This window comes from Equus caballus, chromosome 3, assembly GCF_041296265.1.
Source record: "Equus caballus isolate H_3958 breed thoroughbred chromosome 3, TB-T2T, whole genome shotgun sequence".
NCBI classification, from domain to species: domain Eukaryota; kingdom Metazoa; phylum Chordata; class Mammalia; order Perissodactyla; family Equidae; genus Equus; species Equus caballus.
The window spans coordinates 29,326,423-29,352,689 of NC_091686.1; the positions used below are offsets into that span (position 1 = coordinate 29,326,423).

At 54.6% G+C, this 26,267-nt stretch overlaps 1 protein-coding gene across 3 annotated transcripts in view; it reads left to right on the forward strand.

Moving 5' to 3' along the window:
• Window positions 1–26,267, forward strand: part of CMIP (c-Maf inducing protein) — a 240,906-nt gene that overhangs the window by 152,024 nt on the left and 62,615 nt on the right. For 2 of the 3 annotated variants that reach the window (XM_023637379.2, XM_023637380.2), the window contains exon 3: window positions 7,907–7,957. In XM_023637379.2, coding sequence (XP_023493147.1) covers window positions 7,907–7,957 — 51 coding nt within the window. Of the gene's footprint in view, window positions 1–7,906; window positions 7,958–20,817; window positions 20,974–26,267 lie in introns of those variants that run through there. The other variant, XM_070262099.1, reaches the window with a different exon arrangement.

Sequence of the window (26,267 nt, forward strand, 5' to 3'; positions counted from 1 at the left end):
GCTGTGCCCCGTGACGTCCTGGCTCGGCCACCCGCACAGCGGGATGGGGCCTATGCAGAAACGCGCCCTCTCCCCCAGGTCAAGGACAGCCCAGTCCACTCTCCCTTTCCTTGAAGGCTCTTAGAGATGCCGGCACTGGGATTCTGGATGTCCCTCGTGGCCTCTGTCCTTTTTCAAAACTCGACAAGCCAAAGGAAAGAGTAGTTATGGCCCAGCCGTGTTAAAACCTCTCCAACTCCATCAGCAAGAGGGGAAGCGGCCGCGAGGAGGCGGAGGCTGCCCCACCAGCTGCCTCCCCCTCTTTGGGAGGAAAGTTCTGGCCCACCCTCTTGTCTGCGGGGTGGGGCCTCCTGGTGACTGGGACACATGCCAAGTCCTTCCTCCTTCCCCTTCATCAGCATAATGCTTTCAGATTTCCCAGCCCAATTCCTGGAGCCCAAGGGAGCTCAGACACATGGCTCTCATGTTCCCCGGTGGACAGTAGAGAGAGCAGGCAGTGCAGTCAGACAGACTGAGTCCCAGCCCAGTTCTACCATGTTCTCGCTGTGTGACCTCGGGCAGCAGGAATAACCTCTCTGGGCATCTTCATTATCTGTGAACTGGACCCATAGTACCTGTCTCCTTGGGTGTTGTAAGGATAAGTAATATTACATGTAAAATACTTAGCATTGTAAAATACTTAACATTACATAGTGGGTGTTCAGAAAGAGACTGCTATGATTATTTCTAGAGCCTTAGTCAAATACAACTGGGGAAGAGAGGGTATCAAGACTGAATAGTTCTTTTGAAGTTTTGTTTCACATGAAATTTTCTTCAGTGAGCAGCATGAGTATAGTGATGCTTCATCCATCCATCCATCCATCTCTCCACCCACCCATCCATTTATCCATCTGTCTGTCTATCCATCTATCCACCCATCCATCCATCCATCTCTCCACCCACCCATCCATTTATCCATCTGTCTGTCCACCCATCCATCTCTCCACCCACCCATCCATTTATCCATCTGTCTGTCCACCCATCCATCTCTCCACCCACCCATCCATTTATCCATCTGTCTGTCCATCCATCCATCCATCCATCCATCTCTCCACCCACCCATCCATTTATCCATCTGTCTGTGTACCCATCTATCCACCCATCCATCCATCCATCTCTCCACCCACCCATCCATTTATCCATCTGTCTGTCCACCCATCCATCTCTCCACCCACCCATCCATTTATCCATCTGTCTGTGTACCCATCTATCCACCCATCCATCCATCCATCTCCTCACCCACCCATCCATTTATCCATGTCTGTCCATCCATCATCCATCCATCCATCTGTCCACCAACCCATCCGTTTATCCATCTGTCTGTCCATTCATCCACCCATCCATCTGTCCATCCATTCATCCATCTATCCATTAATCTATCTTTCCAGCCAGCCAGCCATCCACCCACCCATGCATTTATCCATCCATCCACATATCCATCCAATCAGTCATTCATTCATTCATTCATTCCACAAGTCAGCCAGTCTTTCATTTAACAAACATCTCCCCAGGTTTCATGGGCATAGTAGTGAATAAGTCAGATGTGGCCCCTGACCTCACAGAGTCCACAGCCTGGAGAGGAAGAAGAACAAAGAAACAAGTGATTACAGGACAGTGTGATCTGTTAGAGGAGGTATCATCACCTGATGTGGTCAGGGATGGTGAGGGGGAAGGGACCACTAAGACAGGCCTTCTGGAGACTGGGCATTTCGGGTGAGACCCGAAGGGCAGATGGTTCAGCACGCAGTGAGGGAGGGCGGGGAGGCAGAGTGTTCCTGGTAGGATGCACACTCTGTGTGAACAAAGCCACAGGAAAAACTAGGCGAGCCAGGTTGTGCTGGGTTATGCTACTGTGACAAGCAGCCCCAAATTCTAAGTGGCTTAAAACAGCATAGGATTATTTCTCACTCATGCTGCCTGTCCATCCTGGGTCAGCTGGGAGCCAGTGGAGTGTGCACCGACTGGAACGTTTCTGGCTACCAGGGCATGGGGAAGGGAGCCTGCTGAAGGTGCATTGGTTCTTAAAGGCTTCCAGCGGAAGCGACGCAGATCACGTCAGCTCACGTTTCATTGGCCAAAGCAACGAATGGCTATGTGTACGCACCACGTGCCAGAAGGAGAGCTGGCAACACTGGGGAAGGACACTGATGAGACCACAGCAAGTCTGGGCCTTAGAGTCCTCGTCAGAAGCATGGCAGGAGAGGAAAGGTTGGGCTGGAGTTGGGACCTTCCTCTGTGGTCCAGAGTGTATTCAAATCTGCCCGCACAATTATGTGTGTGTGTGGTATATACACAGTGTGTACATTACTTGAGTGTAAATCTATAGTTTGTTTCAGGTTCTCAAGGGGTTTCAGGTTCCCATAAACCGCCCAAGACCGAGCACCCCTGGACTGGGTGATTCTTCACACCCCCGTGAGCCTGTGATTCAAAGGGCCTCCTTTGTTGTGATGGACGAGCCCGCCTTCCTCCGCTGTGCAGCCAGCCCCTCTGCACCCCTGTCCTCCCAGGTGTGCTGGGGAGTGGTGAGCCTGGCAGGTGGAGTGGGAGAGACCTTCACACTCTCTGCCTCCCCAGGAACGAGGTTCTGGAGAGCCGGGCAGCAAGACTGTTCCTGGGCCCGCGTCTTTGCGCTTTGCCTTGCGTTTCATTAATTCACTCAGCAGACTTTTTAATGCCAACCACACTGGGAAGGTATCCGTTAATCCTCCTGGATCCTGCCTCCTCTCTCAGTCCTGTGGCCTGGGGTCAGGGGTCTAAGAGGGGCCGCAAGAAGTACAGGGAAGTCGAGGAGGGAAGTTGGGCCTGGCCGAGGCCCTGGGGAAGGCAAGGGGTTTCAAAAGCAGGGAAGAGTGAGCATGTGCCCGAGGGGCAATGGTGTGGTCAGGGGCTAGATCAGATGCCTGGGTGGGCAGCTGGGCCCTGCTGCCTGCTCTGAGCCTCAGTTTCCTCATCTGTGAGATGGGAATGTGCACGTCCTCACCTCACAGCGATGCGTGTAAGGCATTTTGCACGGTGCCTGGTAAGTGACGTCGGGCTGCTGCTGTTGACCTTCAGGGTCTCACTTAATCCCCACGCAGAGAGGCGGGCGTCCTGAGCCCGTTATGGCCTGGGAAGTCCAAAGTCACATGGCTGTTTGCAGCTGAGGTCCACAGACTGCTCCACTGAACCCAAACCTGCCATCTTTCCAGAACACCACACAGACCTCCTGGGGTTGAGACACTCTCAGGGACGAAGGAAATGGCCAGGAAGCCGGGTGTGGCCGGGGAAGGGGGTCCGTACTCTCCCACGTGAAGGAAGTCTTGGAAAACTCAGGCTGTTCTGCCTGAAAGGTTTGGCTGAAGAGGGGAGATGACAAAGGCGGGTAAGATGGTGGTTGGTGTCACTGAGGAAACCCTCCTCCACTTCTAGACAGCGAGACCTGGGGGCCAGGCCAGACCAGGCACGGGGGCGGGAAAGGAAGTCTGTTAGCTGTCCCTGCTCAGCAGCAAGCTGGCAAACTGACCAAGTCTGGGCAGGGCCGGAACCACCCGGTGTGTGAGCTCTGGGACCAGGGGATGCCAGGAGGGCTCGTGGTGTAACCAGGAGAGGCCGAGGCTCTGGGAGCTGGCTGGCACCTTCTGAAAAACAACGGCAGGGAAAAATGCCTCGGAGCATCCATTTTTGAGAAGGACCAAGGGTCCAGCGAGGATGTGCTCGTCTATCAGGACTCTGGACACAAGCAGCCGAAATGGACTCAGGCTATCTCAAGCAGGAAAGGGAGATGCTAGGACTGACGGGAGCCTGGAGAGCAGGCTTAGAAAGTGGCCTGGAGCTGAGGCAGGCGGGGGGACCATGTCCCAGCCCAGTCACCATCTTTACAGGAACACACAGCCCTGCCTCATAATGAGTTCTCACCCTCCTCATCTTGGCATCGCTTTGCTCAAGACCCAGAGTCCTAGACAAGAGCCTCTGGTTGACCCAGCCTGGATCACCTGCTCACATACAGCCAAGGGAAGGGCTGGGGGCCCCCCTTAAAGATCCCTAACGGGGGCCCACACGTTGGGGCGGCCCCTCATCATGGGAGGGGCTGGGCATGGGCGTGGGGAGGCACGTCTATGTTGGATTTGGCTGCCAAGGAAGGGGGGGAGTCACCATCTGCCGCTGATCACCCCCCCAGCACTTCTGGTTTCTTTTATGGTTTGTGTGCTCATTGTTGCCCGTGCCTGACAGCACCTGGCCGTCCTAATCAGTGCCAGGGACTCAGAAATAAAACCCTGCCCTCAAGGAGCTCTCAGCCCCCTCATTCATGCATTTCTTCATTACCTCATTCAGCAGGTCTCCCTCTGTTCCTTGATGCCCCAGGCCCTGGGGATGCAGTGGGGTCGCACACGGGCACGTACTGGCAGGGCAGCATGGTGGAGCCGGTGGGTGCAGAAGAGGGAAGGACGTGGATCTCCTTCTCCACCTCCCTGTCCTCTTCTCTCTCCTCTCTCTTCCTCTTTGTCTTCACATGGGCATTTGGTCCAGGCAGTGGCACCTTATGGGCACTGACCATGCCCACTGTGGACCCTCAGAACCAATGGAGTGACCCCTTCAACCAGCCTGGCATACCTGTTCATTTCCTACTACTGCTTTGACAAATGACCACAAATTTAGCATTAAAAACAGCACAAATTGGGGCTGGCCCCGTGGCTGAGTGGTTAAGTTCGCGTGCTCCGCTGCAGGCAGCCCAGTGTTTCGTTGGTTCGGATCCTGGGCGCGGACATGGCACTGCTCATCAAACCACGCTGAGGCAGCGTCCCACGTGCCACAACTAGAAGGACCCACAACGAAGAATATACAACTATGTACTGGGGGGCTTTGGGGAAAAAAAGGAAAGGAATAAAATCTTAAAAAAAAAAAAAAAACAGCACAAATTTATTGTCTTACAGTTCTGGAGGCCAGAAGTCTGACATGGGTCCCACTGGGCTGAAATCAAGGTGTTGGCAGGCAGGGCTGGTCCCTCCTGGAGGCACCAGGCGAGAATCCGTTTCCTTGCCTTTTCCAGCTTCTAGAGGCACCTGCATTCCTTGGCCTGCAGCCACATCACTGCAGCCCCTACTTCTGTCTCGACTCTCTGACTCCTGCCTCCCTCTTATAAGGACCCTGTGATAACATTGGCTCACCCACATCATACAGGATGACCTCCCCATCTCAAGATCCTTAACTTCATCACGTCTGCAAAGCCCCTTTGCCACCTAAGATAACATATTCACAGGGGATTAGGATGTAGACAATCTTTGGGGGTCCCTTATTCAGCCTGCCACACCTGCCCCTCTCTCTGGCCACCTTGGTGTGTTAAATAAAAAGCATAGAAGTAGGGACCAGCCTGGTGGCATAATGGTTAAGTTTGTGTGCTCCGCTTCAGCAGCCCAGGGGTCACAGGTTCAGATCCTGGGCACGGACCTACCCACCACTCATCAAGCCATGCTATGGTGGCATCCCACATACAAAATCGAGGAAGATTGGCACAGATGTTAGCTCAGAGACAATCTTCCTCAAGCAAAAAGAAGAAGATTGGCAATAGATGTTAGCTCAGGGCCAATCTTTCTCACCAAAACAAAAAAGCATAGAAATGATTGTGGACCAGGAGCATGTGGAACCAGCTCATACTGGCTTGTACTGGCTCCTAGGAAGCAATCGTGTGCATCTCTTCCCGACTCTGGTCTAGGGACATCCCCCTCATAGCACAGAATCAGCTAGGGTGGGATCTTTGACGGCACGGGTGTGGGCACACGCTATGATCGGGGCTCCTTTATCCCAGAGAGCCTGTTGTTACACCTTGATCAGCACACCACTGGCCGTGGCTGCCGCTGTGCTCCCTGCTATCTGCAGCGCGTCTGCAGGTGCCAGGCACTGCGCTAAGGAAGCATTTACATGAGTTGTCTCATTGTTTGGGATCTTCGCACTGTTCTCCTGAGCGTGGGATGTATTTTCTCCACCTGAAGAAGAGAACTGTCGTGAGACCACAGAGCTACGTCAGCACTGACGGGAGGCAACCCAGCCACGGACCCTCCGGGGTGTTGCTGGTCCCCGTGGCAGACACCCCTTCAGCGTCCACCTCCCCAGTGAGGTGTCCTAGGCTTTGGGTCCTCAAGGGACTTGCTCCAGGTCACACTGCTAGGCCACAACAGAACCAGGACGTGAACCCAGGTCTATTGGAGACTCAGCCACTGCAGATGTCCCTGCATCACGGGGGGGGGTGTCCCCTAGCCCTCTCCCCATCTAGGGCAGAAACGCAAACTCCCCTCTCCTCCAGGTGCTGGTGTGAGTCTGCTCAGGGCTTGGAAGGAGTCTCTGAGCTCGCTCACGGGAGCCCGATTCCCTGCTGCACTGGCCACTGAACCGCTTCATCGGTTCGAGCCTAGAGATATCTCCAGACTCTGCACTGGGAGAGCGGCTGATGTGTCCTCAGTGATTTGGGTGGGGACGTGGGGCTGGTAATCCAGATCTGCTTGAATGAGGGTGACCCACAGTTGTACACGCTTGTGTCTGCGTGTGCGTGTGTGTTCGTGTGGGTTGGGGGCAGAAAGTGGACGTTCCTGCTTGGCGAGAGCTCTGGCCTTTGTGAGGGTCTCTCCACCTTCAGGGTCAGGTCACCGGAGCAGAGGGTTGTGGGCTCAGGCGGGAACGGACACTTCACTTCTGCCCTTGCGGGTGGTTGGCGAAGACTTGGCACATTGTGGTTTACAGCATGAGTCCACCCTGCTGCCTGGGAGCCTGTGGGAAAGTTTTTAACCTCCCGAGCCTCAGTTTCCTCATCTGTACCATAGGGATGACGATGCTGACAGTACCAACTTCCCAGGGCAGAGTTGCAAGGACTGAATGCACCAGTCCACACCGAGGGCTTAGCGCTGCACCTGGCACGCATTAAACATGCTGTAAATATTGCTGTTGCCGCCAGCAAATCTGCCAGAACTGGCAGTGGAAGCAGCAGTGATGTGCCTCAGAGTCGACAGGGCCTTCCTTGGGCCACAGTTCGTGTGAGAGGAATTGATGATGGTGATGGTGACAGTCATAATGACCTCAGCTGCCTTTTTGTTTGACCACCTACTGTGTGCCAAACACGGTTCTAGATGCTTTACGGGATTCATTCCTCAACCTCACAACATCCCTGCAAGATCGAGGTTATTGTCCCCATTCTACAGATGAGAGGCTGCCTAGGTCTCTGAGCTCGGGTGCTGTGGACCAAGGAAGGTTTTGCTTGAGTTCAGGATGTGCCTGAGTTCAAGGCCAGTGCTTTCTCCCACGACCGTCTGCAGTTGGCAGGAGGAGCCGTGGTTAAACCCACAGGCTTGGCTGCCTCGGTCTGAATGCACTTGGTTGACGTGAGACCCTGGCATCTCAGTTTTTCCCTCTATGGGATGGCATAGTGTTACCCACCTCTGAGGGCTGTTGTGAGGACGATGAGAAGAGTATGTGGGGAACAAGCGCCAGGTGCCTGGAGCAGTGCTTGGTACAGAGGAGGCCGCCAGCCAGCTCCCACCATCAGCATCGCACCACCCTGCCGATTCCCCATTCATCCCGGCTGCTCCCATGATCCTATGTAAGTCGAGATATGTGTAGTTAAGCTCTTCCAGCCACCAGCGTCTGAAGTCACTCATTCCCAGCAAAATAAGCCCACAGTGGCAGCAATGACCGATTTCAGAAAAGTCCCCCTGGTTACCACTTCTGTTTCAATTTTGCACCCAAAGGGTTCAGCGTGGTGAACCCCTCAGAAATCTCGTGAGGGTCACAGAGCAGACGCTGTTGGTCAGAGCAGGCTGGGGCTCGCGTGCTGGCCGGTGGAATGTTCTGACATGCTGCAGGCTGGTGACCGGACCTCGCTGTCCTGTTCTTGTCGTTACAGGCTGCCAACAGCTACCTGCGAGACCAGTGGTTCCATTCCCTGCAGTGGAAGGTAAGTCCTGCCTCGGTCGCTCGTTTGGGGCAGCCACCTCTGTCTTGGGCAGCTGGTGCATGCTGGCCAAAGCTGGGCGGTCACCCAGAGGCGTGAAGGTGGAATCTCTTGCCTTCCAGAGGCCCAGCCGAGGAGCTTTGCTCCATCACAGACCAGCCTCTCCCCTTCACGTGTGACGTGTGGTGCCTTTCTCCCCATAACGCCGAGACGGCATCCCTGCCCTGTCGGCCGTTGACATTGCTCATGGGCCTCATGGCATCGTGTCTGGTTCCAGAAGGATCATGGAGCTTCTTGTTCTCAGATCAGGGCCACACCTGAGGGGCTGGGGGGTGGCAGAGCTTCAGGGGCCCGGCATGCTGGGTTGAAAGTAACTTCTGAGGGTTGTGCCGAAGGTAAATTTACCAGATTCAAAAACCCAACTGTATTTCCATAGTCTTCACTTCCTTTCTGTTACCTGGTTCTTTAGCCTGATTTCCCAGGTCTGGTTCTGCCTAGGATGGTCCAGAGCCTTTTAGCACAAAGGGGAATTAGCCTTCTACTGGTCACTTTCAAGACACAGGGGCCAAATCTGCTGAGAAGGGTCATCCCAGCCCCCACAGGAGTCCATGTTCTGCTCCGTGGCTCAGGCCCGGGGTGTGGACCGTGCAGTCAGCTTCCTCTGGCGTCTCACCTCCCTGTCTCTCCACCTTCTGATCTTTTAGTTGAGAACAAGCCGTGACAGGCCTGGGCCTCGCAGAGCCAGCTGAGTATGGCTGCAATGACCCATCCGTGTCCTGGGCTGTCATCTTTACAGTAAGCTGGAGAGCTCAGAGGATGAGCGCTGGCCCCCTGCAGGGTTTAGGGCCATGTGCCATGTGGGGATGACCAAGGGAGCATTCCAGATTCCTCTCGTGCCTCTGGAGGGGCCCTCATCACAGCCAGGCAGAGGATGGAAACACAACCCTGGAAAATTGCATTCTTGGTCCCAAAGAGGGCCACCCCTCTCCTTTCCCCTGACAGCTGCAGGTCCTATTTGTGCCTGGGTGGCAGTCTCAGAGGCTGACCGTGAGTCTCCAAGTTAGGGCCAAGAAGGGAAACGACTAGCATTTATTGAGCACCTCCTGTGTGTCAGGACCATGAGGTTAGGCTCCTCATGTCCATCTCACCCCACCATGGCCTTGTAAGGTTGATCATTATCGTTGCTCCCATTTTATACATGGGAACGGCGAGGCTCAGAGTGGAGCCCACTTCCTGTAGCGAGGAAGGGCCTGAGGCAGGGTTTGAGTCCAGGTCTTTCCCATACCCGGTGGTTTCTGAATGTAGGCGGAAGGCATTGGGGCAGCTGAGAAGGCAAGGCGGCACGTGCCTGCTCACACTCAGCAGGTACTGCTGAGAGCTCCATTTCTGCAGGGAGGACGTCCCTAAGGCCTGGCTCTCTGTGGCAGGGGATGTCCCAGGACAGGCAGGGCATACGTCAGGACCTGCTGGGGGCCGTCTGGGAGTTAAATGCCAGAGCAGTCGAGCAGGAGGGAGGATGACGGGTGATGGTCAGGGGGCTGCCTTCAGGAGGGACCCTTTCACTGCACAGACAACGGCCGCTTCGAGTCCCCCCGTTCTCCATGAGCGTTTTCCCACGGCCCTCCTCAGTAAGCGATTGCCTTGCTTGTTCCTCAGTTCAGGAGGGGGCAGAAAGTACTGGGAGACGTACTGCCCGCCTCGGGGTCTGGGGAAACGCCTCACTGAAGAGACAGCCAAGATCAGTGTCGAGAGAGGCTGTGTCTAGTGGGTCTCCACAGAGCTCTGCCTCCCGTCTCGCCCTGGCCGACATCTCCCCCAGCAGCGACCTACGGGCATACCCGAAAGGCAGTGCTGGGGAAATCTGTGACTATCATGCAGCCACCAGGGATGACTAAGATGGCGGGCACGGGAAGCCGAATTTCGGGAGACCGTGACTGGCTAGAAAGATGATTTCAAAGTGACTAGCTTGAAACGTGCGAATTCAAACGTCAGGGATTATGTGTGGGGCTCAGACGGCTGATGGGGCAAGTACAGAACTGGGGATCGCCGGGTTTCCGGCAGTTCTCATGAAGACCTGGAAGTCTGCACTCAGTTTTTGTGGGGTTCCGTTTGTTTATGGTTGTTAATCAGTTAAGTTAAAAAGAAGAAAGCATCCAGAAATCCAAGTCAGGGTGTCAAGGAACCAGCAAGTGCCTGGCAATGTGCTGGCTCTTTTGCCTGGTGAGGAATGGTGACCTTTGGCCTCACTGTATAAGTTCACCTAGGTCTTAGACGTGTGTAAGCACTGGTGGTTTGTCCCCTTTGACGATTGCCCCCCCCCCCGTTAATTCAGGTATGCTGCCACCAGGTGGCAGTGGTATCTCAATGTCAGCTACTTGATTGCCTTCCTGTGGCTCTTTGCTGCCCAGTTTTGATGAGACCTGAGGCATGCCATCCTTCCTTTTAAAATGGCAAAGAAACCTACGATGTTTGGGGGGCACCTGCGGCTAGTGAAATGAGCCCAGAGACCTGGATTCAAATCCTGGTTCTATAGCTTACTCATCTTGTGGTCTGTATAGATTCTAACAAGCGTTTATGAATTCAGATGCGACTACTGACTACTTACAAGGTGCCAGGCATGGCTAGGCGCCTTTCTGTTTGTTGTCATTCAACAACTGAGGGAGCCAAGACTCAGAGAGATCTAGTGACTTGCCCGTAGTCACACAGCAGATTTCAGGACAGATCTGTGTGTCCGCCCTGCCTCCTATCCAGCTGTGCCTGATTCTGAGCTTTGGACCCTTCAGCCCACTCAAGGTGTGATCCTCTGCTGGTTCTGACACAGCCACTCTCTCCTCTGTATTTACAACCAGTCCTTTTGGGTTTTTCGTTTTCTTTTTTTTCATTCCTTTAGCTGAAAAAAGTCAGCAGAACATCAAAATTAAGGACTTCAGAAATCATACAACCTCAGCTTGAATTTTTAAGTTTTCCAAATGTTGGTTTTGTCGTTTTATCCCCTACCACCGTATGTTTGTCTGTTGTAGCGGGAGTGCACATAAAGCGATCTATTTGTAAAGAACATTGCCTCTTAAATACTGTGTTCCTGTTGCTTTAGTTTTTATCGAGTTATGCTCGTGTCTCTAGGGCGTTCTCATCAGCGGCAGTATCGCCCCCAGTGGAGCCAAAATTGGTTCTTTGGGGCTTAAAAAACTTAAGTTGTTACAGTAGTGTGTGTCTCTCGAAAGTTCAACCCAACCCAACGAAATCTTATTCTTTAGTATTTGATTTCAAAGGGACGAGGGCAAATGGGGGAACAATGCCTAAAAACGCTCCTCAGCGGGAATGATAAGGAAAAAAAAAAAGGTTGAGAAACGCTTGCTGTAGAATCTACCTCAGATTGTGTTGTGGAACAAGGCAGAGTATAAATAAAATAACTCTATGATATTCTTGCCGACCTCTGTTCCACCCTGGTGATCTCGTCCTTTTAATGGCCCCGGCTCTGAATTTCAGTGCACTCGCAGCCATCACGGTCCAGCTGGGGAGTTTCCTCGGCGCTGGGCACTGTTTTGAGCATCACCTCATGTCACTGAGGAGTCTGTTGTTGCTGAGGTTTGCAGGTGAGGAAATTTGAGTCGCTTGCCCAAGGTCCTAAGACCACCCAGAGGGAGAGCAGGGTTTGACCTACAACATCGCAGCCCCCGGGACCCGTTTCCCTGCCTCCCTCTGCGAGCAGCTCTGCTCTTCCTCTCGGCCGTCTGCCCTCGGCCAGCGCTGGTCAGGGAGATCCAGAGGCCAGGAGCACCACAGGAGGACAACGGGCACCTCCTGCCCCAGGAAGGAGGGTGGGATGGGGTTACTCTGGGCGATGGGATGGCAGCTCCGGCCCTCCCAGGATCTGCTGGAGCAGAGCACGTTGTCCTGAGGGCTCCCTGGGGAGGCCAGCCTGTGTGGTTTAGGTGGTTTGGCCCAGGAGGCCAATTCCTGAGGGTCTGGAAGCATAAACAGTTGTGCTGAGTTAATGAGGCCTCATTTCTGACTCAGAGATGCACCTTGGAGGCCAGGTCCTGTGGAGACAGGCCTGTCTGTATGTGCAAGGCCCTGAGGGGAGAGGCCTCTCTGTGTGTGCAAGGCCATGAGGGGACAGGCCTGTCCGTGTGTGCAAGGCCATGAGACAGGCCTCTCCGTGTGCAAGGCCCTGAGGGGACAGGCCTGTCCATGTGTGCAAGGCCGTGAGGGGACAGGCCTGTCTATGTGTAAGGTCCTGAGGGGACAGGCCTGTCTATATGTGTAAGGCCCTGAGGGGACAGGCCTATCCGTGTGTGCAAGGCCACGAGGGGACAGGCCTATCCATGCACGCAAGGCCGTGAGGGGACAGGCCTGTCCGTGTGTGCAAGGCTGTGAGGGGACAGGCCTGTCCATGTGTGCAAGGCCCTGAAGGGACAGGCCTGTCCGTGTGTGCAAGGCCATGAGGGGACAGGCCTGTCCATGTGTGCAAGGCCATGAGGGGACAGGCCTGTCTATGTATAAGGCCCTGAGGGGACAGGCCTATCCATGTGTGCAAGGCCATGAGGGGACAAGCCTATCCATGCATGCAAGGCTATGAGGGGACAGGCCTGTCTGTGTGTGCAAGGCCCTGAGGGGACAGGCCTGTCCGTGTGTGCAAGGCCCTGAGGGGACAGGCCTGTCTATATGTGAAGGCCACGAGGGGACAAGCCTATCCATGCATGCAAGGCCGTGAGGGACAGGCCTGTCTGTATGTCCCAGGCTGTTAGGGCACAGTGTGTGTTTACAGAGCTGTGAGAAGACTGGCCTGTTTCTAGGTTCGAGGTGAGAGGCCCGGCTGCACATAGCTGTGAGGGACAGGCCTGTCAGGTGGACCGGCCTTGGACGACAGGGTACCCAGTGGTGAAGAGACACACGCCAGGCCTGCACAGGAGCCCCAAGAGGCAAGATGCCCCTTCTTTGCATAGCCAGCGCTTCGGGCGCCTCCACCTCTGAAAAACAGCCTTTCCACTTCCTGAGAGGGCTTCCTTGGGCCGTTGCACAGAAGTCTGAAAAACCAAGCAGGTTTTCTCCCAGGGGAGGGAGGCTGGGTCACTGAGGAGAGCCCCAGGGACTGAGCTGGCCGTGTGAGACGAGAAGCTGGCCGGCGTCCTGCCCAAGGCTGCCAGGCCGGGGACTCACCTGGCTCGGGAAGATGCCGCCTCGGGTCCGTGTCCTCTCCGGCCGTCTGCCCTGGCTGTGGCCTGTTGTTCGCACCGTCTCCTAAGCCCCTGGGGCGGCCGCAGCTCTGTCCCTCTCTTTACGGAGTAGGAGGGTGGAAGAGATTGTGGGGTTCGTGTGTGTGTGTGTTGGGTGTGAGGGGTGACCGTGTTACGAGTGCACTGGGTGTAGAGTGTGTGTATCTGGGCCTTGGTCTTCTCGTCTGTGAGATGGGGTGACACCAGCACCTCGCTGCCTGGGTCGCTGTGGGGAGGGGACGCTCTGTCATTTCGGAAGCCCTTGGAGGGGAGCCCGGCAGCATCCTTATGTGCACCCCATCGCCGTGTCTCCCAGTGTGTCGGTGGGTGGGAGTGGGCAGCCCAGTCCCTCAGGGCCCCCCACGAGGTGTGGCCGTGAGAACCGAGGATGGCTGGGACATCTGTCCTCAGCCGGCTCCTAACCATGTCACATCGAGCTTCCACATCAGGCCCTGGGCTGAGCCTGACATGGGTGAGCCCGTCCTGTGCTCAGAGCCCCTGTGAGGGTCCCCAGTGCCCAGGTAAAGAACCAGAGACTCAGAGGTGAGGACCGTGGGGGCGGAAGCCTGGGTTCTCCCTCCCAGTGGGCTGTCCCCTTGGGAAGGCTGGACCCATCACCCTATTCCCCCCCAAAAAGAAAGGCCCCAGCTGGTGCCAAGATTCCCAAGGAGCCAGGTCAGAGGGACAAAAGGCCCTTGAGCTGATGCCCCTCCCCAGAGGGGAGGTCCTGGGGGAAGCGTGGGACCCTCCTGGGGGTGCATCACCCCCAAATCTGACCTTCCTCCTGGGCCCGTCCCCCGCTGCCCTCTTGGGCATGGGAGAAGAGCCACTTCCAGTCCTGCAGGTGTAGCCCCCACTGCAAAGCCCCGCCGAGTGCCTGTCCCCACACACCAGTGTTCCAAGTCTTCCTCCAGCCCTCCCTCAGCCCAGAGCAGCAGAAGCCCGTCGCCACCCATGAGGGTGCTCACGCCTGTGCTGAGCAGGTGCCAGCTCCATGCTTCGTCACCCTGTTCAGTCCTCACAACCCTGTGGAGGGGCCTCGGCCTATTTCCCCATTTCACAGACGTGGAGACTGAGGCTGAGAGGCTAAACCACTCGCTCAAGGCCACACAGCTATTAAATGGCGGGGCCCGGCCTTGAACACCAGTTTGACCAATTCCAGGACCTGGGATCTTAACCCCTGGGAACGTGGCTTCCAACTGCACACGGGTGTGTCCACACATACGCAAACACACGCACGCACACACACCAGTTCCTCACACCTGTGCGCTAGTGCTCCCTGACTGTCCCTCAGTTCCTTTCTGTCCTCGTGACTTGTGTGGGGGGCCTTGGTGCTTTTGTTTCTGAGGCTTTTCATGAGAGCTTTCTATTTCTCTCGGTCCCATGGACGTCACTGCGAGGATTATGTGAATTAACCTCTGACTTGGCAATCCCTGGCTTCTCCTGGGTGAGGGCTGATCGCCCTGCCTCATCCTGCGTGTCACACAGCACACGGTCAGGCCACCTGGCTCCCGGCCCCCAAGGTCAAGCTCAAGACCAACCCTGCTTCCACATCTGCCCCCAACACACTGGATCCCCCGTGTCCCCAGATTCCAACCTCAAGGCTCTGTGTGCCCGGTCCTAGCCTCGCCCCTACCTCCCCTCCACACAGCGCCACCTCCCTCCTGTGTGGCCCCTGGCTGGGCTCGCCCGCTCTGGCCAGGGTGTCCCTTTGTCTGGAGGAAAGATGATGACCCGTGTTTTACCCTTCTGCCACTTCCACGACGGCCTCGCCCCCCCCCCCCACTGCCCCCCTACCGTTTCTCTCCGCCCTCTTTCTCTGCCTTTTTACGACAGTCAGTCGGGAAAACACCTTTATACCACATCAAGGGCAACAACCACTCCGCTCCTGCCAGTCCCTACCCAGTGACCGACGTCACTCTGCGAATGCCCTTCCAGGCTTCCTCCACCTTTGCATGGATGTTTTGGCAGCTGTGGCCAGGTGTGCGGAAGGTCCTGCTGGCGTCTGCGTAACGTTGCAGCTTAAACATTTCACCGTGTGTCCAGGCCTTCATGGAGAGCCTCTCAGTGGCCACAAGACATCGGTGAAGAGGCTGTGGCATAATTTATCAAAGGACCTGCTGCCGTCAGGCATTTGGGCACTTCCCCTTTTTCTCGATTACAGATAAGGCATGACTATCCCCTATACCCAAGCTTTTACTTCTTTTGAATTACTTTTTGGAGCTGGTTTCTAGAACAATGGCTACTGAGCAGATTAGCCGTGTTTTCTTGTGACTCTTACGACACATTACCAGTTTGCTCCCCAAAGAATAATTTCTGTAATGCCTGAGGTAAAAATGCCTCTGGGCCAGACTGCCTGGGTTCAAATCCTGGCTCCACCACCCGCTGGCTGTGTGACCTTGGACTAGCTGCTTTCCTCTCTGGACCTCGTATTCCTCCTAAATAAAGTGAGGTTCATAATCAGACCAAACTCATTAGGTTCTTCTGATGATTAAATGGGTTGATAGTCATAAAGAACTTAGAAGGGCATTTGCCACGTGAGTAAGTACTGGATCAATGTTAATTATTCTTATTCTTCTTTAATGATCAAGGCCTCTGTTTCCCTTTGTGTAGATGGATCCTAGAAGACAGGGCTCTAGAAGAAGGGAGGCACATGCACGGCACACGTACCACCAGCACCCACTGAGCCCGTGACAGGCATCACTAATCAATCACTGCACTCTCTCCCCCTGAGGCAGAACTGTTCTCAACATAGCCCCTGCTGGTCTGCCTGAGTTGACAGATGGAGTGATAGCTTCCCACCCCGCTGCTTGGTGACCTCCTAGATCTGAGGAGATCGTGTGTTGCTGGGAATCCACACCCAGTACCCTTGGCTCTGGCCTTTGCCTCTTTGGGGCTTGTTCACAGCAGCCATTGCTGAGCTTCCAGGCAGGCACCCTGGGTCCAGTTCTTCTCTGCCTGGGACGGTCATGAGGGTCAGCTGTCCTGCCCCTGAGAAGGAAGGTAAAATGGGGAAGCAGGACAAGGACAGGCAGAAGGTGGCCTTGGTCCTTGCACAGGCCCAGCCACAGGTCTGCTTTATCCAGGTCGAAAAGGCAGGAATTCCATGCAGATTAATTTCTGGCACTTGATCAAAGAGGGCTTTGTGACTTCCTAAGAGGGGATCAGAGGGATTCAGCAGAGAACTGTGAAAGGAGGGGCTTTCCCCGCGAGGCAGGGGGCCCGCCACAGTCCAGGACTTCAGCAGGGGGCCGTCCGCGGGAGGTACGACGCTGGCAAGGCCAGCCCTGGAGAGCAGAGGCCCTTTCAGAGCGAGTCCAGCCAGGCTGCATCTCCAGCACCCCGTGCTCCGTGGAACCTGAGGGGAGGCCACGGGGGGCCCGGGCTGCCAGTCACCTGGGAGGGCCAGCATCTCCAGTGACTCCCAGCCACAGTTCGTGCCCCTGGGCGGGTCAGCGGGGACCCTGGAACTATATCAAGTGGCGGAGGGCAGGGCAGCCTGGGGAGGATGGCTCATGCTCTCGTGGGCTCTCATTATAGTAGGTGGAGAAAACAGTTATTAGGTACCGCTAACTCCAGGAGCTGGGTGGGGGGCTCTCATGTGTGTGATCTCTGGCAGTCTTCTCGGTTTGGTTGGTCCCTTCTTGAAGGAGGAGCTGAGATGGCCGAAGACAAGCTCCTGCACAGCTGGAGCCAGGCAGAGCTAGGATTTGAATCCGGAGTGGTGCATCTCCGAGCCCAGCCTCCTGCTTCTGGTGGAGGTGGCACCACCGTGGACCCAGAGAGGGTGGAGGCATGGGTGGCACAGCCCTGTGTCTGAGTCCACCGAGGCAGAGAAGGCCCGGGCGGGCGTCAGGCCCTAGCCGTGGTCTCCCCTCTCCCCAGCCAGGACTGTCTTTGGAGTAGACCTGGGACGTTTTGGTCTGGTTTTTAAATAAACTTTTCATGAAAGGATAAGGTATATAGAGAAAAGTACACAGACCAAGAGTCCTGCTGGATGGATTCTCACCGATTCTCAGAGAATCGATCCATGTAACCAGCACCCAGACCAAGAAACGCCTCCCAGAGTCCCCTCAGCCCCTGCAGCCACCACGCGCCCCCGCCCCCGCCCCCCTGGGGAACCACCGTCCTGCCTTCCAGCAGCACCAGCAGTGATGAATTTCGCACGTATCCAAACTTTGTAGAAATGGAGTCGCACAGGCTGAACTCTTTTGTGCCTTGCTCCTTGGCTCAAAATCGTGTTTATGAGGCTAATCTGTGCTGTTTTGTGTAGCGATGATGTGTTCACTTGCTGTGCCGGCTGGAGCTCTGTTGAGTGGACACCCTAGTAGTGTGGGCATTCTGTTAGGGAGAGGCCTTTGCAGGTCGGGACTATTGGAACAGAACCGTTACTGACACGTCCAGTGAAGCGTGTCCTCATTCTGTGGAGATCAGGCCGCGGGGCAGGCAGACGGGCCCCTTCACTGGACGCTGTGCGGCGGTTTCCCACCGTGTTCCTGCCAGGGTGTCCACCCCCAGCCGTGTACGAGAGTCCTGAGGTGCAGGACGTTTAAAAATCGCATTAATTAAGGTTTTCTTTTAGTACTAAAAAGGACAAAAAAATACTCCCGCTTTCCATAAACCTCTGTTAACATTTTTTAATTTAAAAAAATTGAGCTGTAATTTATACATAGTGAAATGCATAACTGTTGGGGGTCGTGAGTTTTGGCGGTGGTATTCACCTGAATAACCACCCCCCAAATGCCCATCACCCCAGGAAATCCCCTCGTGCCCACTTTCCAGTCAATCCCTCACTCCCCCAGATATGCTGTCAACATTGAAGACAAGTGGAAGTTTGCGTATCCATGGTGATTCTGGAAAGTAGAGAAAGGTATAAAACGCAGTCTCCTCGTCCCCCAGTGCATTTTCCCAAAGGTGGCCTGTTCGCATCTCCTGGGGCCTTTTGGAAGGTTTTTACGAATATTCCTTTCTAAACACCACGCAGGTTTTGTTATCCGCACTGTGTCCCGTGTTCCTTGATCCTTTAATCACGTACCGTGGCCGGCTCTCCACCGCAGCACCTGCAGATCTATGTCACTCCCTTTTAAGGTTTTGTAGTAGTCCATTCAGACACGGTGAGGCTTTACCTCTTCCAGTAAAACACTGCTGTCCGGATGGGGAAACTGAGTTTCTACGAGAAAGGACAAGCATTTGGCGAGCAGCTGCCGTCAACGGGCCAGAGGCAGCGAGAGGCGCTTTGTTACCTAGTCTTTACCCCTTCGGACCCCTCTGACCATCCCCACTGGAAAGATCAAGAACCTGGAACCCCGGGGGCCCGGGTGGAATGACCAGCCCCGGGCCACAGAGCAGGAAGTGGAGGAGCTGGGTTTGTACCTTGTCCCTGAGACCCCAGGTTTCCACCTACTCCCTCCTGCCCCAACCAGGACTTCCCCAGCCCTATCCCCGCCCCCCGGAGGGCCACCCTTGGCCTTTGGGGACATCCAGGACACCCCCACCCACTCCTGCATGGAAGTGTTCCCCGGGCCTCAGGAATGGCGCACGACAGCCGGCTCTGCAGACGACCAAGAAAGAAGTGTATTTGTGGGTTGTTTCCTTTTCCCAGACAAGGAAGGGGGACCAGAGCTTCAGTGTGTCGTCCCACGCACGCTTTGATGAGGGCTGATGAGTCACTGAACCATACAAGGAAGTTTTTTCACGTACACGGTTTGTGGGTGAACTCGTTTTCTGCCCTTTAAGGCAGAATTTTTTTTCTCTCTCCTTCTCTCCCTCTAAAGAAGTCCCTAAAGCGTGAATGTGAGGCACTGTCTTGACCAGCAGGTTGTTTGTTCTCCTTTTGTTCCCCGGGAGTCCGCAGCAGGCCCCTTTCACAGCTGGGTGGTGGGCAGCAAGCCCCCTGAGAAGGGGAGGCTGGTCAGCACTCGGGTGGGGCCACAGTGGGTGGTCCAGCCCCAGAGGGGAGGAGACCTGCCGTTCTGTGTTCACCTCCAAGGCAGCTGCCTGCTGTTGGCTTGGAGACGAGGCCAAACAGAGACTCCGAAAAGAGCAGCGCCTGTCCCCACAGAGGAATTAGGTCCTCACCTCACCTGGTGATCGATACCCAACGGGCAGCCAGCTCAACTCCCCGGATGGAAAGGTGTTTGGGAGAGCGGCTAATTGACCAGGAGACAAGGCAAACCACTGTGGCCCTAGTGGCCGTCACCTGTGCCCTGCTCCCCAGAGGACCCTAGTGCCTCCTTAGAACCAATAGACGGTTTTGCAGAAAGCCCTAAAATGGACGGAGAGCCCCTTTCAAGGGACCTGAAGCCACCCTGATGGAGCCTACTGACTGTGGCGACAGGAGGCCAACGGGGTCTGCTGCCAGGTGGGGATGGGAAAAACCCCGGGGCCAGCCAGATGCTGTGCCAAGACCCTTGGAGAGAGTGGGCCGAATCTGACCTCTGGGCTGGAGCAGATGTCGGGAGTGGGCGGACCCTGAAAAGCACACCCAGGAGGTCAGGGCCCAACTCAACATCGACCAAAGATGGCGGACTCGAGCAGACCATTGGTGTCTGTTGGCTCTTGAAGGCTTTGTCACCGTCTGCATTGATCTTTCCATCAAGGATGGTCCTTACCTCCTCTAGGCCTCCCCACAACGGGAAACACGGGGGTTTTGAACCAATCACTCAGTGGTTCTCAAACTGAGGTTCCCAGACCAACAGCATTTGCTTGGCCTGGGAACCTGGTAGAAATGCAAATCAGTCTCATAAACTCAAAGGTGGGGGAGGAGAGTGCAGCAAGCCATGTTTCCCCCCCACCCCCCACCCCCCACCCAGGTGATGGTGACACACACCACAGTTCGGGAGCCACTGCAGTAGCTTGAAGAAGAGGAAGGAGCAGCAGGCATTTATTGAGCACCTCCTATTTTCCATCCACTTCATCTGTGTCATCCTGTTTAGGCCATGCAGTGTCCCTGGGACCTGGGGATTATATCCCCACTTACAGACGAGAACAGCTTTCAGAGTAAATAACTTTCTGTGGGTCCAAGCCAGAATTCAGACCCAGGCCTGAGCCTCCTGTGTCCCTTAGGCCCTGTGGCTGGGTCCCTCTTGGCCTGAGGTCAGGGATAAACGGCTGAACATATCTGTAGCTTTTGGTTTTACTCTGCCAGCGTCTCCTCCCTTTGTTCAGGGAACCGAGACGTCCCCACAATGAACATCCTGGAAATCCGACTCCTGGGCTCCATTTCGGACTTCCCCTGGGCGAGCCGAGTTCTCGGCCTGCCTGTCTGAGGGGTCTTCCTCGCCCCCTTGTAATGCCTGCCTTTCCACCGGACCACCTACCCAGGGAGGCAGGTGTCCCCCTTCCTCTAGATTCAAGCGCGCCATCCTTAGCTGCCTGGGCACACACACTGGAGATCAACCGTAAATTAATCCCCTAGGGGACTGGATCCTTTTCCAGGGTGCTCGTAAACTAAGGCCCTCTGTCGAAGGAGCAAGCAGCAAGGCTCCAGCCCAGAGGAGACAGCCCGACGACGAGGAAAGGAGGCTTCCCAAACAGATGAAAGCTGGATGCCCTTCGAAGCACTGCTGGCGCTCGATAAAGTTCTCAGTCAAACAGCGGAGGCCCCCCCCACCCCACCCCCACCCCCCACCCGCCTTGAGATGCTACTGTCTTGAGGCCCAACAGGGGATGTCCTTATTTGGGATAGAGGTTTCCCTTTATCAGGGCGAAAGGAAGCAGCCCGATGCTGTCCTCTGCATTTCAAGGGAGCCAGACTCACTAGGGGCCGGCCCCTCCCTCGTGGCAGAGGAAGAGCAGCCTCTGGTACAGTATTTGCATTTTTAAATGTATTTGGTGGGTTGCTGATTAATGTCAGAGGTGTTTCCTGAGAAAATGGCATCTCCTATTAATGATTAGCGAGAGGTCCCCACCGCAGTCTTTAGTATTCGGTTCAGGTTCTGCACAGGGGCTCCCGGCACTGGTGATGTCATTGGAAAAGTTCGTTGTTGAGAAATAATAGGATCTTCTTACACAGGATGTTTTAAAGGTGGCGTCTCACTCACTCCTGGGGTGTAAAGGGCTGTCACATTTATAACAAAGGAGAGGCAGGGCAATCTCTGGCAATCTCTCGTGTTTGAAAGGCTGGGGAGGACGAGGGGGCTGTGTTTTTGGGGACCCTGGAGGTGGGCGCCGGACCCAGGGGGCTACCTCAGGGGAGGCAGGGGCCCCTGAGGAAGAGCTCTCTGACACACAGCAGCCTGGCCAGGAGGGAAGCTACAGTCACTGAGGTCTGGCGGTCACAGCAGCTGATGACCACTGCCGGGTAGACCATCGAGAGGGTTTGCACAGAGGCCTGAGGGCAGGCGGGAGGACTTGTGTTTTCTTCATTTTAATTTTCTAAATGTTTATGCTCCCTTTGCCCAGGGATGTTTGAGGTGGCTTGCAAAAACACACAGTGTGGGAAAACCTATAGCAATTGATCTGGAGTGACTTCCACCAGTTGTTAGGAGAGAAAAAGCAAGATGCAGAGACGGTGTATAATGGGATGCCCTTTGTGCAGAACAAAAGGAGGGACAAAACGACAAAAACTGAGGACCGAAAAAATCTCTCTCTCCACCTGCATTCGATTGTATGTGGCTGTGGAGAAAGATCTGAGCTGATGTGTGCCAGGGGTCAGCGAACTGTGTGGCCCACCGCCCGCCTCCATTTATAAATAAGGGGGCTTGGGGGTGACACAGCCGCACCCATTCACACCACAACAGCCGAGTGTAGCTGGAAAAGCCTGGAATACTTATTATCTGGCCCTTTGCAGAAATGTTTGCTGAATCCTGATATACGTTGTGATGTTTATATAGATTTGGGGGTATGGGAGTAGGGAGGTCGGATGGGGGGCAGAGGTGAGGCCAAAAAAAAGCCAGAATGTGTGATATGGGCTAAATTTATGTGCACTTTTGTACTGGGGTGTGTGTGTGCGTGCACGTGGAAACAGAATCCCTGAAATGATGGTCACCGGCATGCAGATGTGCAGTCAGTGAGCCCACACGGTGGGAGTCTGTGCGCTTTGCTCTCTTCCCAAACGCTGTTCTGTACCATTCTAGTTCTTCAGTGGACGTGTGTTATTTCAAAAACGAGGTAATCTATGGGCCAGCCCAGTGTCGTAGTGGTTAAGTTCGCGCGCTCCCCTTCAGCAGCCTGGGGTTCGCGGGTTCAGATCCCAGGTGCAGACCTAGCACCGCTCATCAAGCCATGCTGTGGTAGCGTTCCGCATACAAAATAGAGGAAGGCTGCCGCAGATGTTAGCTCAGCGACAATCTTCCTCAAGCGAAAAAGAGGAAGATTGGCAACAGATGTTATTAGCTCAGGGCCAATCTTCCTCACCAAAAAACAAACAAACAAAAAAACCTAGGTAATCTACTACAACACTGAAAAGACAAAAAAAAAAAAGGATCTCACATACTTTCCAGCTCTAAGAATGTGGGATTCTGACCAGTTTGAGAATTCTGTGGAAGGGACAGTACCACTCCATGATCCCCAATTTCTAAAATCTTTGGGGATTTTTTTCTTTATTTCTTTTTAATTAAATGTACGTTGCATTGATATGGCTTCCTGTGACAGTTTGAAACATCACAGATAAAGCAGAAGGTCCTCCTTGGCCCCCCCTTCGTCCTCCCTCAAGCCACTTCCCTCTCCAGGGAAGACAGCTGTCATCAGCCTGACTCATGTCCTCGCCTCCCCCCACCCTGCCGTGTTAGATCCATATATGTGCAGGATGGGCGTGTAAATATATATGTACACATGTGTGTGTGTTTATGTCTATGCTTAATGTACGGTGGAGATGGAATCCGTGGCAGATCTTTCTGTCTTCTTCATTCTTTTGTTTTTTTTCCCCCGAGGAAGATTAGCCCTGAGCTAACTACTGCCAGTCCGCCTCTTTTTGCTGAGGAAGACTGGCCCTGAGCTAACAGTCGTACCCATCTTCCTCTACTGTGTATGTGGGACGCCTACCACAGCATGGCGTACCAAGCAGTGCCCTGTCCGCACCTAGGATCCGAACCGGTGAACCCCGGGCCACCAAGAAGCAGAACGTGCACACTTAACTGCTGTGCCACTGGGCCGGCCCTCTTCTTCATTCTTTTTACTGCTGTCTAGTATTAATTACACTGTGCACATGGACCACGGTTTAAGTATTTCTCTATTGATAGGCATTTAGGGAGTTTCTAGTTGCCCTTATTTTTTCTCAAATATTAACTATTTTAATCAATGTCCTATTAAATAAATTCAATGGCTGCCATTTATTAAGACCTAGAAAGTGTGGGGCATTTGCATGAAATATCACATTTCATCTTATCAACAGCTGCAAGAGGCCGGGGCTACTGTCATCCCCATTTTACAGATGAGGGAGCTAAGGTTCAGAGAGGCAATACAGTTTGCCAGAGGTCACACAGCTGTAACTAGCAGAACAGAAATCCAAATATGGATGTGCCCCCTCTCAGTTTACTATCCTGCACACCCCTGAGGGCCAGAACAGGGCCTGACCTGAGCCTCTGAGTTCCCAGGAGTTGCCAGGTTGCAGGGGGAGGCAGGTGAGCCCGGGTGGTGAGAGCGTAGATTTGAGTGTGCCAAGCACGGGGCTCCCTAGAGCGCGGCTGCCAGGCTGGAAGGCACGTGCAGCCCACCTTGGGCACGGCTGGTGGTATTTCGTGGCAGGGGGCTGCCGGGAGACCTGGCCTCGCTGGGGTCAGGGCCACATGCAGAATGCTAGGAGCGGGACTCGGGACAGTGAGGCGACCCTGAGAGAGAGTCCTGGTTCCAACAGCCAGCTGTGACCTGGAGTGGGTTCCCGTTTCGCTCTGCGTTAAGGTCTCCTCGTCTGTGCAGCGGGGTTCAAACCTGCCCTCTTGGACTGGACCAGCAGTGCTGACCCCTGGCCGCCCGCTCAAATCACCGGGGGATTTTAAATATACTGTTTTCTTAATGTGATGAAATATGCATAACATGAAACTTACCGTTTTAACCTTTTTTGAGTGTACAGTTCTATAGCGTTAACTGCACTCACGTTGTCCTGCAGCCACCACCACTGTCCGTCTCCAGAACTTTTTCACCTTCCCAAACTGAAACTCTGTCCCCATTCAGCACTACCTCCCCATTCCCCTTCCCCGGCCCCAGCACCACCATTCTGCTTTCTGTCTCTATGAACCTGACTACGCTAGGCCCCTCATATAAGTGGAATCCTACAGTATTTGTCTTTTGTGACTGGCTTATTTCACTTAGCATAGGGTCCTCAAGGCTCATCCATGCTATGGCACATGTCAGAATTTCCTTCCTTTTCATGGCTGAGTGATACTCCATTGTGTGGGTACACCACATCTGTTTATCCATTCATCCATTGGTGGACACTTGAGTTACTTGACCTTTTGGCTGTTGTGATGAGGTTGGCCTGGGGTAGAGTCTGTGATTGGTGTGCTGTTAAGCCCCCAAGTGGTTCCGATGCACAGCCAGCCTTGAGAACCCTGAAACAGCTTTCAGGATGAGTGCTTAGCTCAGAGCCCGGCCATCTGGGCTGTCAGCTGGCGTGATGGGGTTGCTGTTGGCTGATGTGTGACCCTCACAAGAGGACAGGGAGCTCTGCTTGCTCTGGGCTGGAGTCCACCTCAGGACTCCTCTTGGCTGAGGATCCTAAGCCAGCCCTGCGCTGACATTCTGCCTGACTCTCCTGGGAGGTCCCCTGCAGCTTCCCTGGATGTCACTTGCTCCTCCCCACATCACTGATGGTGCAGGTGCCCAGGTTGTGCAGGCATCCCCCCCCAGCCTTTCCCAACGCAGCACAAGACCAGGGCTTATGCACTCAGGTCATAGGCTGTGGACAGGCATGGAGAGTGGATGCCAGCATTTCCTCCCCCTGAGGGAGCAAGAAAGAGAAGGGGGCTAAGGTCTCCCCAGGGAGAGAAAACTCAGCAAATTCAAATCCAAGGATAAGCTGGGAGAGTCTGCGGAGAGCAAGGGGGCCTGGGTGCTAATGCCCTCCCATCCACAGTCCCAAGGGGCCCCAGCTGCCACCTTCATAAAGTAAAAGCGTTGGAAGGGTCGACTCTAATGGCTGAAGCAGAACAACGGGGCAATGGGAGCCAGGCTTCCCGGTGTCCGTCCTTGCTTTGCTGCTTAGCAGCTGTGTGAGAGTCCTGGGGCTGCTGTAACAGAGCACCACAAACCGGGGCCTCAAAACAACAGAAACTTATTCTCTCACAGTTCTGGGGCCAGAAGTCCAAAATGAAGGTGTCGCAGGGCCATGCTCCCTCCAGAAACTCAAAGAGAGGTTCTTTTCCTTGCCTCTTCCGGCTTCTGGCGGCTGCTGCAGTCCTTGGGATTCCTTAGCTTGTAGACACACCACTCCAATCTCCATCTTCCCTTGGCCTTCTCTCCCGTGTGTGTATATGTGTGTATGTGTCTTCACATGGCCTTTTTGTAAGAACAGCAGCGGTTAGATCCAGGGCCCACCTTAGCCCAGCACGACCTCACCTTAACTTGATTGCATCTGCAAAGACCTGTTTCCCAATAAGGTCACGTTCACAGATACCAGGGATCAGGACTAGGACATATCATTTTGGAGGACGCAGCACCAGCTCTGTGACCTCAGACAACGTATTAATCCCTCGGTGCCCCCTTCTCCTGGGTATCATAGGCACAGCGTAAGCCTGTCTGCTTCCTCTGGGAGGAAGGGAGGAGTAAGCGAGGCCCTCCGTTTAGGGCTCAGGAGCATCAGTCTTCCCGGGAAGCTCCTTAAAAGTGCAGATTCCTAGGCTCCGCCTGGCTCTACCGAGTTGGCATCCACCTTTTAACAAGACCCCCCCAGGTGGTTCCCCCGACAGCAGCGTTGGAGGAGCGCTGGGAGGGTTCAAGGCCTCGGTGCAGTGCCCGGCACAGCAGAAGCACTTCATATGCCATAGCCATTATTTCTGATTTTTGTTCTCCTCCCTTTTACAAACACTGAGAGCACCTTCCATGCACCCTAAGTGGTTCCACTCACCACACTGAAGAAGCAACGAGGTGTGATCCCTGCCCACAAGGGGCCCAGAGCTCAGAGAGGAAAACGACCACATAGAATTTTTTCAAGCTGTCAG